This window comes from Hydra vulgaris, chromosome 08, assembly GCF_038396675.1.
Source record: "Hydra vulgaris chromosome 08, alternate assembly HydraT2T_AEP".
In the NCBI taxonomy this organism is placed as follows: domain Eukaryota; kingdom Metazoa; phylum Cnidaria; class Hydrozoa; order Anthoathecata; family Hydridae; genus Hydra; species Hydra vulgaris.
Genome location: NC_088927.1, coordinates 38,137,749 through 38,154,077, shown reverse-complemented (window position 1 = coordinate 38,154,077; position 16,329 = coordinate 38,137,749). Strand labels below are relative to the sequence as shown.

At 27.0% G+C, this 16,329-nt stretch overlaps 1 protein-coding gene across 2 annotated transcripts in view; it reads right to left on the bottom strand.

Annotated features, from left to right (window-relative positions):
* Positions 1-520: 520 nt before the first annotated feature.
* LOC101236604 (radical S-adenosyl methionine domain-containing protein 1, mitochondrial) overlaps positions 521-16,329 on the bottom strand; it is a 79,214-nt gene continuing 63,405 nt past the window's right edge. For both annotated transcript variants that reach the window (XM_065803644.1, XM_065803645.1), the window contains 2 exons: positions 14,235-14,332; positions 521-754 (listed from right to left, as the gene is read on the bottom strand). In XM_065803644.1, coding sequence (XP_065659716.1) covers positions 649-754; positions 14,235-14,332 — 204 coding nt within the window. In that variant the 3' untranslated portion in view covers positions 521-648. The remainder of the gene's footprint in view (positions 755-14,234; positions 14,333-16,329) is intronic.

Here is a 16,329-nt window from a genome sequence, read left to right as displayed (position 1 = left end):
GTTAACCGAGTTCCGGTTCGTTAACCGGGGGAGGATTTTGGGCAAACTTTCGGTTTGTTAACCGAAAGTTCGCTAACAGGGGGGTTCGTTAACCGGGGGACGACTGTATTTTTTTTAATTTTGATGATTATTTTAATATAGCTATTCTCCGAGTTACGTCAAAGGGTCTTTCGATGATTTTTAAATCACGCGCAATCGTAAACAATTATACAGATAATAACTTTTTTTATATAAAAATATTTCATAGATATTTAATTTTAATATTAAAGGGTCTTTCGATGATTTTTAAATCACGCGCAATCGTGTGCAACTAAACAATTATACAGATAATAATTTTTTTATATAAAAATATTTCATAGATATTTAATTTTATTATTTTAGTTTTAATATACTTATTTTTAATTAGGCTAATTTTTATGTTTGAATTTTACATAAAATTTATTATAACCCATTTATTAAACTAACAAAATTTTTTAACTGTAGCATTAGGTGGAATTACAAAATAAAAATAAATAAAAAGTGACGTGTCTATCCAAATTTAATTTTTTGTCCTTTGTTAACAAACAAAAGTTTTTATAACCGAGAAAAAAAAACACAAAAATAGAACATACAACATGAATTAAAATTGAAGTAAGTTTATTCACAAGCTTATGCGAGATGTCTGAAGTTACTTGTTATTCGATCGATGGCAAGACTTGTTTCAAGGGCAATGCTATCAACAAGTAACATTCCTTTATGCGAGCACTTTAATCCACTAAAAGAAAGTAAAACCAAAAATTTATTAACAACACAAAGTTTTAAAATGGTTCGACCCAGTCAGTAAATACCAGTCAGTAGATGACGACAGTCAGTTCACACCGGACGTAATGTAAATGAATTAAAAATTTTACAGAACAATAATTTTCGTTTAAAAGCAAATTGTCAGCGGAAATGCAAAAGAGCCGTTCAATTATTCTTTTCTCTATCGATTTTAATAAACAAAAAGCTTTAAACAATCAAAATAAAAAAACAAAGAAATTACTCATTTTATTCATATCTTTGAGTTGAGAAAAAACAACAAATAAAAAATTATGCAAAAGAGATAAAAAAAATTAGCGCTCGAACAAAACCGATTATTCAATTTACACGTTTTTCGACTATGGATATCAACGTGATATTAATTAACCGTAGTGGAGTCATAAAACCATTTTTAAACAAACAAAAAAAAAGTAACTATTTTTGAAACATTAAAGGAAGCTCGAAAAAAACCAATAAAGTCATTAACTTAAAAGTTGTTTCAAAGATTTATGTAAAGTCTTTTTTTGTTATCGTATGCCTTATGCTCAATAATATGTTAAAGTAAAAAAAAAAAAAAAATGTATATACATTTATTTTACTATCATACATATTAATATATAATGCATATTAATATGTTAAAGTAAAAAAAAAAAACATTATATTACTATTATACATATTAATAAAAATATTACGATTTATAATATAAATATTACGATTATATAATATAAATATTACGATTTATAATATAAATATTACGATTATATAATATAAATATTACGATTTATAATATAAATATTACTATTATATAATATAAATATTACGATTATATAATATAAATATTACGATTATATAATATAAATATTACTATTATACATGTTAAAGTCTATATTAATATGTCAAATACACACAAAAAAGTTTAAAAGAAAAAAAAAAGATTATTTTAGAATATTTTCTTCATGAGAATATATGCGTATTTACACGTATCCCGCACATGCGTGTGTTGCTCGCAATTGTTATGTGCAATATGTTACACGCAATGATTGGTTGGTCGCATTTAATATTTTAAATTCGGGTTACATAAGAAGGTAAAGATGGTTATTTCAAAAAGCAAAACCCTTTAGATAACTTTCCTACAATGTAATAACTTGACCTGAAAATTAATTGACCTGCACTGAAAATTAATTTAACCATTCAATGTGCGGCTGTAGTCAGTTAATTCTTTACCTGAATACTTTTGAATCTTATCTCTCTATATTAAGTCGGTCACTTTTACTTAATTTTTATTCAAACAAAGAGTTTCGAGAAATATCATAATGCAAAATCAGATCAATATAGAGTAGGAATCTATCATAATATGTAAAAAAATAAATATTTTTTTTTACATGTTATAATGATAGATGTTGTTTGATGATAGATTTTGTTTGATGATATTTATGTGAAGGTAAATTGCTTTTTTGGTGGATCAATTTGAAAAAACCATATTTACTAATTTAAAAATTCTTAAAATTTTAAAAAATGCGGTTCAATAGAGTTAAATAATCAATCCAATGGTAATATTTTATTTATCATATCATAAAATAAATTATTTGATAAAAACTAAAAAAGATAATATTCTACATAAGTCGGTCAATAATTAATAAATATTAATAGATCATTTGGGCTAATTAGTGTTTACTTCAAGGGCGGATCCATAGAGGGTCTATGAAGTAAATTCCTTAGCCCCCCCCCTCCTCCTTAGAAATTTTGAAAAGAATTTTTTTTGTAAATTTATATATTTAACAATTGTTTGAAAACGGAAGTAAATTAGGGAGACTGTTTAAATGTGATAAAAAATTTCAATAAGCGTGTGGTGCAAAAAAAAAAAAAAAAAAATGGACTGATGGGATATTGACATATAACGTAATTTCATAGTTACATAGAATAAGAGAATAAAAGACTACATTACTAGATAGTCTGGGTCAACCAAATCAAACTTCCACTCCTTCATTCTTTCCTAAATGGTCTGGAAGCACCAAAACACTTCCTTAATTACTTAATTTACTTTAAAAAAAAACGCCATTTCTCTCTTTTAATATCCTAATACTAATCTTATCTCCTGCAAACTGATATAAAAAATAAAAAAACATCGCTATCAACACAATGCTAAACAACAACTAAAGTGAAGATGATGTTGAAAATGCTTTGAAACATAGAGAGCAATATCATCAAGAAAGTGTGCATTCAAGTTCAATGTACCAAATTCGACATTGGTTGACAGAAATAAAAGTAAAAACACTCAACAAACAGAGATAAAAGTAAAAGTGCTCAACAATAAAAAGGTCAACATGGAAGCGGAAGGCCAACAGCTTTATCAGTTGAAACTGAAAAGTTATTGATTCATTTAACTCAATGTTTTAGCGATTGGGATTTTGATTTGACACGAGCCGATATAATTTCTATTGTTCAACACTATTTAAAAAACACAAAACAAGAGCATTTATTCAAAAATGACAAACCTTCATTACAGTGGTGGTACGATTTTAAAGAGAGATGGAAACACGATGTAGCATTACGCAGAGCAGATAAAATTGCATCAAACATAGCATATTTTAATAATTACAAGAAACGTCGAAGTTTCACATAACAATACGTCGAAATTGATAACATAAAAGCTTTACTATTTGGAACTGCGATGAGTGTACCTTTTCGGTATAAAATTTCAATTTTATGCCGAAAAGGTGCAAAGCGCGCTTTTAAACTTACTGGAACAATGAAAAAATTAATCATACCGTAAACAACTGCGTCATTTATAAACCAAAAAGATAAAATGGTTTGACTAGCACAGTGTATACATGATCAGATTCAATATGGATGGAGAAATCACAATTTATTGAGTGGTTGGAACAGCTTTTCATACCAGCAGTTAAAGCGATTGGCAGAGAACACATTCTTGTATTAGATGGTCAAAGCATTCATGTGTCATTTAAAGTTATTGAAATATGTAAAGGAAACAAAGTCCGATTGGTCTGCCTATCAGCTCATTTAAGTCACATTTTGCAGCCACTGCACGTTGGAGCATATTGTCATGTTAAACTTACCTGGAAAAACGTATTAACATCATATTATGAATTATCAATACACAAAAATGTTGATAAAGCTAAACTTCCTAGTTTATTAAAAGTTTTATATAAAAGTGGCAAATGCTTTACACACGCAGTCAGTGTGTTCGAAAAAGCAGGGTTAATTTTTTTAAATAAATCTAACATTGAACAATCAAAATTGAAAATAACAGAAACATTTGATGATCCAGCACAAGAGCTAGCATCACAATCAGCATTGACAATGTCATCAACTGCACAGCGTTCATCAATTTCTTCAACACCAATGTGTATAAATATTAAAATGTGTAATAATATTTCAGTGGAATATTATAACAAAACACACATTTCAATTAAAATTGATAGAGAATCTGGAATGAAAACATTTCTGTAACAAATTAATGATTCTGATAAACATATCCATAAATCTAAAAGAAACAATGTAAGAATTGAAATAAAAAAAGACTACAAAACGTAACATAGACTATGAAAGCCAAAACGTAACAAAGACGATGAAAGCCAAGTAAACAGTAAAAAGTACAAAGCACATTTCCATGATTCAATGGTTCAATGAGAAAGTGTTGATTGTAGTTTTGTAACCAGAAATGTACTCCAAAAAATATCAACAAGGCATTGAGTTTTTCTGCACTAAAAAGTGTAGACTTGGCGGTTCCGATATTGAGTGATAGATAGATATTGAGTGATAGATAGATAATGAGTGATAGATAGATATTGAGTGATAGATAGATATTGAGTGATAGATAGATATTGAGTGATATATTTTACTTTTTATTACTGTTCATATGTGTTTTTCACTTTTATTGTTTTCTTATTGATTATAACGGTGAGCGACTTAAGTTTTTTTTTTGTTTTTTTGTTATTTAGGTGCCCCAAGAAGACCTAACGGTCTTGTCACAGAGCACCGCGGAAGTGCATTTAACCAGGAAGTTCACACCTCCTTCCTCACCGTGACGCGAAAATATAGTTGAAAAATATAAATCAGTTCCATCTCAAATTTTATTTCTTGTATATATTTGAATAAATATTGTAGTAAAGAAGAAAAGAAAAAGTTCAAAAGTTGTTTCTGGTAAAATTAGTTTTAAGAAATAAATTTTATATGAAACTTCTTTTTTTTTTTTTACATATAATTATATAAAGCAAAGTATTTTTTCTATTTAAAAAATGTTTCCCATCAAAAACAAATTAAACTTCCTGAATGTTGACCAGAAATTAGGTTAGTTTACTCTATGGCAGTTGCAAATAAATACTTTTAAAGTTCAAAAATTTATTTTGCTTATTTTCTTTTGGAAACAAAAAGCAGTTTATTTTATTAATTATTTTTGTGAAAGTTAGTCCCACATTTCAAATAAAATGCCAGAACTCTCAGCTTAACTTATAGTTGCTAGGACTTATAGTTTAACTTATAGTTTGAACAATTTATCTGACTATTAAAATAAAGTGCATTTCATTGTTTTTTCAGTAATAAACAAACTTAAAAACGAAAAAAGAAACTTTAAAATGTTAAAAGTAATTTTCTAAATATCGGTTAGGAAAATATTATTCGTAGACGACACTTAATTGAAAAAATTGAATATTGAAATTACAACTTAAATGACAATACTTAAATGATGTACAGAAATGACAACAACAACATTATTTATTAACAGCTATTTATTTTTCACAAATCATTTTTATAATAGTATTTATAATTAAAAAATAAATGATAGAATTAGATGCTTTAGATTCTGCTTCTACAAAAATTCAACTGCTAATTTGGTCTGAGAATCATATTATTTTAGTATTAAGTTTTATTTTTATCATTTTTTATAATTTAAAACTTATATTTACTTTACTTAATTCAGGAAAATGTTTCCTGCTCTTTTCCGCGCTCAACTTGTTTCTCCGCACAGCAGCCTTGTTTGTCAAGGTTCGTGTTTTGGAGTTATTAAGTTACAAAAGTTATGACCATGCAAAATTTCCAACCCCCTCCCCCCAAAATGAGGTGTGTGTGTGTGTGTGTGTGTGCGTGTGTGTGTGTGTGTGTGTGTGTGTGTGTGTGTGTGTGTGTGTGTATGTGTATGTGTAAATTTTGCATGGTCATAACTTTTGTAATTTACAATATTTTTCTAAGAAATTAAAAATCTGTCGATAAATTTAAATTTAGTTTGCGATTGTAAAGTTAAAAATTTTACTATATTAGTGCCCTCTAGTTTGGGCAAGGGGAGGGGCAAACGTTTAAGGACTTTTTTTGTTCCCAGGCCTCCACCAACCCAAATTTTTGCAAGGCCTCCTCATTTGGCATAGTTATAAACTACTTAAGTTTGGAGTTTGCACAATGCGTGAAAGTGTCCTGTCTGAAACATCAAAAAATCCTGCGGGCGCCCATGATATATATATATATTATTTTATTATTATTATATTATGTTATATATATATATATATATATATATATATATATATATATATATATATATATATTATTATCATATTATATTATATATATTATATATATATATATATATATAAACTATAAATTATGTTAGTGTATTCTACATATATATATATATAAATTATAAATTATGTTAGCGTATTCTATATATATATATATATATATATATATATATATATATATATATATATATATATATATATATATATATATATATATATATATATATATATATATATATATATATATATATATATATATATATATATATATATATATATATATATATATATATATATATATATATATATATATATATATATATATATATACATATATATACACACACACATATATAATATATATATAATATATACAGTAAATTAAAAATACCATCCCGCCTAATCATTGTTATGTATAGAGGTTTATAAAAAGGTGGCGGGTGGTTTATACTTAATAAAAAGTGATGGGATGGCATCCCGCCCCACTTCGAGCACTATATATATGTGTATATATATATATATATATATATATATATATAAATACAGGGAAATTTGTACAGAGTTGGAGGGAGTGAAGGACCAACATAAGTACCATTATATTTTAGTGCACCAATTACAAACAAGTGTAAAACACATATATTTCCATATAGAAGTTATATTTCTTAATAAGACAATGATCGAAACATACAACAAGCAAAAATAAAAGGTGTATACAAAATGCTGAAGTTCCAACCTTTGAATGGCCAAAACAATCACCTGACTAATACACTTGAAAATCTGAAGATCTATTTTAGATGCTAAACAAAGATACCTAGTAATGAACTATTCTTAACAATTAAGAATGGATGGAATTCGCTGAATTTTACCTTGTTAAAAAAACTGGTTGAAATTATGCTCCACAGATGCTAAGTGGTTATTGATGCAAAAAGTTATGCGCCCAAGTATTAAAACTGATTAAAATATTTAAAACTGATTGAATTATTATTAAGTTGTAATGAGGGTAAACTAATTATTCAGTATTTAACAACAACAACAAAAAACTATAGATAATTAGAAACATTTTTTACTTTGTGAAAAAATAGAACTTTTCTATTTTAATTAATTTTTATCTCTTTAGTTTTTTGCAGTTTTAAGTCCAACAGTTTTATTAATTTTTAATGAATATTATAGTTTAATAGATAATATTATTTAATATATTTAAAATAAATTTAAAAAAGTGTAGATGTTGTAAATTTAATTTATAATTTTATTTTAACCACACACAATATTTTGTAATAAGCTATGATTTTCAATGCTTCAATAAGTCAATATTCACTTTGAAATTTTTCTATATTAGGCTCTTATCTTGTTTTAAATTAAATAAAAACTTCAATTATTAAAGTTTTTATTTTTGACACACAAAAATCGCAAAATTATGTAATTATTATTTTAGAACCTTGAATGACTAATTTTAGGATTTTATAAATACAAATTTTTTTTCCACCACAGCATTTTAATCTACAATTTTTATCTGAATTTTTCATTAATAATAAAAGCTTTATATGTAAGAAGTAAATCAAACTTTAGGCTTATTATTATGTTGCTTTCAGTAAAAATTTCAGCACTTTAAGTCAAATCTAAGGTAAAGAAGGCATATAACATTTTCATAAGAAAAAGAGGATATTAGAGGATTTTAGAGGAGATTTTGGATTTATTTTAGATGATTTTTTGTAAAACTACAATACTTTTAATTTAGATGATTTTTTTTTTAAAAACTACAAAACTTTGAATAAAAAAAAAGGGCTTTAGAGGATTTTTCATGAGTTTAATGTCCCTGTTATCACACTTTTGAGGTTTGGACAGGAGTCTATAATGCCATTTTTTATGATAAATAACACGGATTTGCTAAAATTGATTTTTTACTTTTGCACTTTTAGACTTAACCAGTTAAACAGTTAACAAGTTTTGCAGACCAGGATTTTTTAACATTATACTAACATCAAGTAATAAAAAAATAAAAATATAAAGCTAAAGAGGAAATTTGATTAAATTTTTAACTTTTTAGAGTATAATAGAGAATCTTAGAGGAGGTTTTTGAAAAAAGAGGATTTTAGAGGAGCTGTGGTCACCCTGAGAAGGTGTTTTTAGACAGTCCTTAAAAGCATTTTTCATTTGTTTTTTTTTAATTTCAGTATCCAGAGATCTAGGAAATTAAAACATTTACAAAACACTGGCTTTAATTACATTAATTACATCATATAGAATAAGAAAGATTTTATGTGACAATTTTATTATAGAAAAGGTTCTAAAATGACTTTGACTAAAAAGCAACAAGAAAAGTGTCAAGAACTAATATACTTTTTAGAGGCTCTGCAGATGCCTCTTTAAGACTTTCTTGGATATTTGCTGTTTGTTTTTATGGACAACCTAGGAAACAAAAAATAAATTAAAAGAATGAATGTTGATGTGATGTTCAGCCCGATTATTTACAACTGCAAGTTGTTTTTCACAAATAGAAAACTTGACAAATAACCTAGAGAATTATTCACTCTCAAAAGTTGCTATGCCTTTCTTCCTTCACTATAAAAGCTCTTCCCTAGAGATTTCAAGGAGAAGAAAAAAAAAAAGAAAACTATGCTTAGTAACAAAGTCAACAAGATTTGACAATGGCTATCCTGATTCCAGGGTTTTCAATTGCCAAGTCTTTCTTTTCTGGAACTGCAAAAGATAGTAATTTGTTGAAGATGTTGATTCTATTATCAGCATTCAGATTTATGTGAGGAAGAGACACAACAAGCTGAGGCGATAGATATCAGGTGTGGCATAAAAGGTTTTTGGCATGAACCTTCCCAATCTCTGTGTAGACTTCAAAGTCATCTGACATTTGCAGTTAGAAGGCTATCTTAAAAGGTCATTTAAAGAAGGCTAGAAGGCTATTTTAAAAGGTCATTTAAAGGAGCCTGGGTTGCTATAGGACTCTTCAAAAAAGCAATCTGTGAAAAAGTAAACTGTAATTTGTAGCAGTGTTTATTCTTTTGAGAGTAGCTAGCACTACTGTCTCTGAATCAATTGGGTGATTGTTCTGTGTCATGTTCAAGACCAGTAGGACTCATAAATCTAGCCTCATGGTGAGCTCCTGGCCATTTGAAGGATAAATTAGGTATAGGTGCATCCAGAAATAAAGCCTGTAGCTGGCAAAGATACTTGTAATCTCCTCTCTGGAAAGTTTTTTTATACTACTGCAATAATATGCAAAAGAATACCTGTCCTGAAAACATCACAGGGCCATTCAAATTTGACTATTCTTTTAGAGCATTTTTAAAACATGCAAGTTTACAAATACACATAAAGAGACGTGACCAAGTTGTCAAAATAAAATATATGCATGGTCAGGCAACATGTATGATTGCACTTGTCTTCTGTGAAGACTTGAAATGCATTCATAACAAAAAACAAATTTATTAAAGCATCTTAAATATAATTCTCAAATAGAATAACTCTATCCTTATTTTTCTGAAATTATTCTAAAAAATAATAATTTCAGCTTGTAGCTTTAACACTTTTTCCTTAAGGTTTAACTTTTACTTTATAATTTATTGATATGCAGCAATTATTAAAAAATATCACCCACTGGAATGTACCATTTAAACAATATCAATACCAGCAGCATCACAACATTTAGTTGCAATATAAAAAACAGCACTGAAACTAGTTAACAAAGCCAACAGAGAAAACTTACCTGAAAAATTAATGATGCAAATGAGAAACGACAGAATTATAAATCCTGCAATTTATTCTTTGTGTTTAATTGGTTGTTAACAATTTTTTATTTCACTCAAATTGTTTGTTAAGATAATGGAGAGAAGTATGAAGATAATGGAGAGAAGTATGGAGATAATGGAGAGAAGTATGGAGATAATGGAAGTAGTATGGAGATAATGGAGAGAAGTATGGAGATAATGGAGAGAAGTATATGGAGGATCAGAAAAAGACCTAAAAGTTGAACAGAGTTTCACAAAGTTTCACAAAGAATTCAGTAAAAGATAAGTGTAATCTCATTAAGCAAATGTTTCAACAAAGTTTCAATAAAATAATTTCAATAACAAAGACAACACTAACTAAAATTAATTAACTACAATTATAAACAGTTGAAAAACTTTTTTCCAATAAAAAGATGAAATTAACAATAATAAATATAAAAACTTAAATTTTTTTTCAGTAACAGTAACAAGAAGAGAAATTTTTTGTTGAACCACAAATAACAAAGAAAACAATTTATTAACAATTCCTGATGAATTTGCGGGTATACATAGGTACAATAACAAATTCTATAAATTAAACCTTTACAACATTATACAAATTTTACTGCTTCTTGATAATAAGTTTCTAACCAAGTCCAAAAACATTGTAGGAATAAATATCCAGATAAGGCTGCCTTAACAAGCCATGACATCATAGCCATCTCTATGACAAATCATCTATATATAATGTCAAAATATCTTGAACTTAAAAATTTGAACTTAAATTGGGTCTTGGATTCAAGTCAACATGACAGACTTGACATTTAAAAAATTTTAAACTCAAACAAAATTCAGATTTCAAGTTTCTTAAAAAGACCTTGTCTTGTCTTTTCTTTTTAAAATTCTTTTTCTTAGTTATTACTTAGACATTAAAAAAAATAAAATAAAATAAAAACCAAATAATTTTTTTTTTAAATTTGACAATATAAATTTTGATGAAGATTGTGTTTAAGTTTAAGTTAGTACAAAAATTTCAAATGCTCATTATTTATCATCATCTTCTTCCATCATCCTCATAGCGTGAGTTATGGTCCCTCCTTTCACTGAGCAATAAAATTTTTTTTTCCTCAAATTAAATAGTATTTACATTCATTGCTGATTCATTTTCTTTCATTGTCTTCTTGCACCATCTTTTTTCATCATTTTCTTATAAAGATGCTCATTTTTTCATTTTTATCTCTCATTTTACAACAGGATTTTAATTTTTACGGTTTCTTTACAGTTTTTATGACTTTATGATAAGAATGAAGTGTTACATTTTATGATAAGACTGAAGTGTTACATTTTATGATAAGACTGAAGTGTTACATTTGTATGATCTTGTAATAGAAGTCTACAAAAAGTCTATATAAAAGATCTTGTAGTAGAAGTATACAAAAGGTCTATATAAAAGATCTTGTAGTAGAAGTATACAAAAGGTCTATATAAAAGATCTTGCAGTAGACACCTCCCCACAACAGTGTTTATGTTTCAAAAAAGTGCACACGCCTAAATTAAGTTTTTCTAGCAAGGTATGATTATAGTGAACACAAAAAACTATTTCACAAAATTTGAAAAGCGTGTTCTGAAAAAATTGCACTTATTGTGATATAAAAAAAAGGTGTGTTTTTCTCTCATTAATATATACAGAAAAACAACTGGTTTAGAATGAACTAACGTAGAAGAACTTATTTAAGACATAGACTAGTAGCTAATAAGCTAACTCTTTAACCATTATTTAAAATAATATTTATATTTCATATCAATAAATTAAAGAATCCTATCAAAATCAATAACAAAATATTTTAGTTTAAATTTTTTGTTAGCTGATATAGACTAAGCCTTAAAAAGTCTCAAATTCTCTCTGTGTTGTATGAAAGTACACATAATCGTTTTGTATGTTTCTTTTTGGAAATCACTCGGAAGTTTGTATCTGGAAAACTCAATAAATCTTAAGTGAATAGTTTCTCCTACCTGTTTGCTGTAAATTCCTAGTCTGTATCCAATATTTCTACAAAACTCCTTTACATGACAAAATAATATATGGAGTTTGGTACTCTTTGTTTTAATCTCCAAAGTAATAAAAATATTAAAAAAATCATCTATTGCTTTTTCAAAATCCATACTGAGTATCTTGCAAAAATACGAGTAAGCCACAGTATCAAAAGCATCAAAGGCATCACAAAATCCATTAAGATCTTCAGGAAGAACATCTCTAAGCTTATTTGTTAATCTCATCAATTTCTTACACTGGTTTCCTTTAAACTCTCCACCGTGAAGTTTTTGTCTGACAAGGGAATTCCTTTCCATGAAGATTTCCCATTTTTCTTGTCCCCATCTTGTTGATAGGTTATTCCACAATAGATTAATTGTTGTTGTGTAGAGATGAAGTTCGGGTATAGTGCATACTTCCATAACTTCAGTTTCATCATCTCCTGACAGAAGTGGTTAATTCTTGCAATTATAAGATTCTTTCAGTGATGAGTCAGACTTACATCCTTGTTTCCAAGCAAGATTTTGCTCTCTAATTGATTCAAAGGTTCGTTTATTTCCTCAAGAGTAAAGCTAATCTACACAATCTGTACTTTTATTACAGAAGCAACAAGGATACTTTGAACTATAATTTTGAAGTCCTAAAATCAAGTCAAGTAGTTTCAAATCAGTGCAAATTTTAAACTGAATATTTATAAAGTCAATACTTTTGAAAGCACAGTTTTCATAATTCTCCAGAATATTTGGTACTATTCCTAAGAGTAATGTCAGATCAACAGACGTTTCTTTTTTCAGGTTCGGACAAATGCCCTCGGAATAGTTTGATCTCTTGGTGATATTATCACTAAAGTAACTTGCCACATCAATAGTACCAATTCTAAACTTAAAGAAACCTCCACCACCATCAACAAATACTTTCACCTTAACATTAAAAACATCTTGTTTTCTTTTCTCAATCATTTTCCAGGTTCTTCCACATCTTTAACAAGAACAACAGGTCCATCCATTGTAAATTTTTGATGTTTTGTAATAGTTTATATCGCTGAATCATATCGCCACGCTCACGTCACGATCTAATGAGGTGATAAATTTTTTGCATCTGAGTTCATAATTAAAGTCTTTTATTGCATGCGGTATTCGTGTCATCCTATGTTAAATTGATTCAAAAAGAATATATATATATATATATATATATATATATATATATATATATATATATATATATATATATATATATATATATATATATATATATATAATTGAATTACAAATAGAATTGTTTACTTATTTTAAAATTGTTTAATTATCTAATTTTAAAATGAAAAAACACTGTTAATTGATGGACATGCTTTTCAAATTTTGTGTGATCACTGTAATCATACCTTGCTAGGAAAACTTAATTAGGGCGTGTGCACTTTTTTAAAACATAAACACAGTTGTGGGGAGGTGTGTAGAAGTATACAAAATGTCTATATAAAAGTGCTTGTAGTAGAAGTATACAAAAAGTCTATATAAAGATTTTGTAGTAGAAGTCATAAAAATTGTCTTGTGAAGAACAAATATTAATCTAAAAAATTAGAAAAGCAAATAATATATTTTTAGTTTATTGAAAGATCATTTGTTAGATTTTTGTAAAAATAAAATAAAATAATTATTTTGAAAATTATCTTTACTTTTATATCCCCCAATCATAAGGTTTCTTGATAAAAAATTAGTTTTTTGAATTATTTCTATTCTATATTAACTATTTCTACTTAAAATTTACAAAACAGTGTGATAAACAGTAAACTGATTATTATATAATAAACTGGTTGCTACATGTTTTTTGTTTTTTAGTGTCAATTTACCTCTTCAAGATTATGAAGGCCACAACAGTTAAGGAGGGTACTTTATTTGTGGTTACAACCCTCTCTCAACTCTATAACTCCAAAAGACGAACCTTGACAAACAAGGCTGCGTAATGGAGAAACAAGTTGAGCGTGATACTACCAGGGATGTGGTGAGGATAAAAATAGAAGTTCTCACTTATGAGGCCACTGGTCTGCCACTACGCCGCTACTGCATAAGTTTGTTACACCAGTGATAAATACCTGTTTGATACTATTATAAAACTTCAATTTTTAGAAAAACAAATGTAAAATTGGGAACAACGTTGTTAAAAATTTAACTAAAACACAACCTGTTATCAATATGAAGAAATCCTCCCTCCAAAAAATTATTCAAGAATTGATCTTTTTGCAATTCTTCCACTGGCCATCCTACAACATCCATGAAAAACTGAAAATTATAAAATACAAAATATTAGAACTGACTGTAGGTTATTTAGTTGCATAAATTATGGTTAAAACAATACCAATACAACACCAAATTCATAAAATACATTGAGCAATAGGGTAGGTCGATTTTGGTATGTAAGCACCGCTATACAATATAAAGTTGGATACTTATATGTGAATAATAAAAATAGCAAACTTAAGTGTTTCAACTGAATTTTTTTTTTGCAGAACTTCAATGAAGTAGACTTCATAAATTACTTTTCGCTGTATTATAAAAAAATTTTTTCTTCAATTTTTAAAGCACGCATATATTGTACTTTGTTTGTAAACAATATTTAACCTTGTAAATAACAATATTTAACTTCGTAAATAACAATATTTAACTTCGTAAATAACAATATTTAACTTCGTAAATAACAACATTTAACTTCGTAAATAACAATATTTAACTTCGTAAATAACAATATTAACTTCGTAAATAACAATATTTAACTTCGTAAATAACAATATTTAACTTCGTAGTTTTGTAATCTTTAATAAAATCTCTTAACATTTAAAACGCCAAAAAAAAAACAAATTTATAAACGGCTTAAAAATATTTCTTAAAATATACTTTTTAATTTGCCTGAGTCTATACAACTAGATTTACATGCTTAACTGGTTTATATTTGAACACTATGAACACATAATGGGTCTGAAATAATATTGCATGAAGATTTCAAAAATAATTATCATTTTAGAGAAAAAAATCTTTATTTTAGATTTATGACTGAAAGTAAAATTTTTAAACAAAAAATAAAAAAAGTGCATTTTTACAAGATCTTTGATTATAATTTTTGTTCCGATATTTTTTGTAAAATGGTTTTTATTTTCTGAATTTGCTTTAAATTTCACTTTAATTAAACTTTTCTTTAAACAATAATGTATATAATATAATTATACCAATATAGAATGATATAACGTTGTTAAAATAGATTAAAGTGAACAATAAGCACGATTTACTAATTGTATAAATATTTTTACCAAGTAAGTTATTATTTTATGCTAAATTTAAATAGTTTAGTACTTTAATAAAGTGTTATTAATTTATTGCAAATAATTTATGCGTCTTGTAATAATAAAATGAATAAAGTATTTAGTTTTAGAAAATAAAAAGTGCAAAAAATAAAAAAAAGTGCAAAAAATAAAAAAAACCTTATGCAACCGAAAAGTGAAGAAAATTATGGAGGTTGTGATTTAATTACAACGGATCCAGCACAAACAGACAATTGATTCAATTTTATTACTTCCTAGATTGTTCTGACATTAAGCCAAACTTTTGGGCAATTGTTAAACATGTGTTGCGTGTTTTAAAATCTATATGGTTACCTGTCAATCCACGATTGCCTTTAATAAACAATAAGTCTATTAAAACAAAAGTTAAAAATCTATTTGCAACTGTAAAAAACATAAACCGCAAACAAGCTAAAGCAAATATCAAAAGTGAAATATGAAATATCAAATAACAAATGCAAAAATGCAAAATGCAAAATGGAACATATTATTTGCATATGCCCTAAAGAAGCAAAAGTTCCAATAGAAGAAAGAGCTTATATACAAGACAAGCATTTTAAAACAGAACCAAAAGGGTTATTTTAGATGTCTTCGGTAGATACATCTGCTTCAAAACACAACAACAGGAATAAACAGAAGGAACGAAATATATCTTTTTAAGTTGCTTAGTATATATTTAACACTTATTAATGATAAAATCACTTATCATGAGTATTTTTAATTTTTTACTTAAGAAACAGGATGAATATAAATATAAACCAAGAAAAAGAACTCAGGCAGATTATAGTATTCAAAAGTTTCCAGGATATACTATGGAGCTGGTCAGAGGCGGATGTTCTTCAAATCTCGATGCAGCTCTTGGAAAGGCCTTTCTCCATGATATCAAGCATCTATCCAGAAGTTGACATCAATAATATTCTAATGAATAAGTGTAAATTATACAGA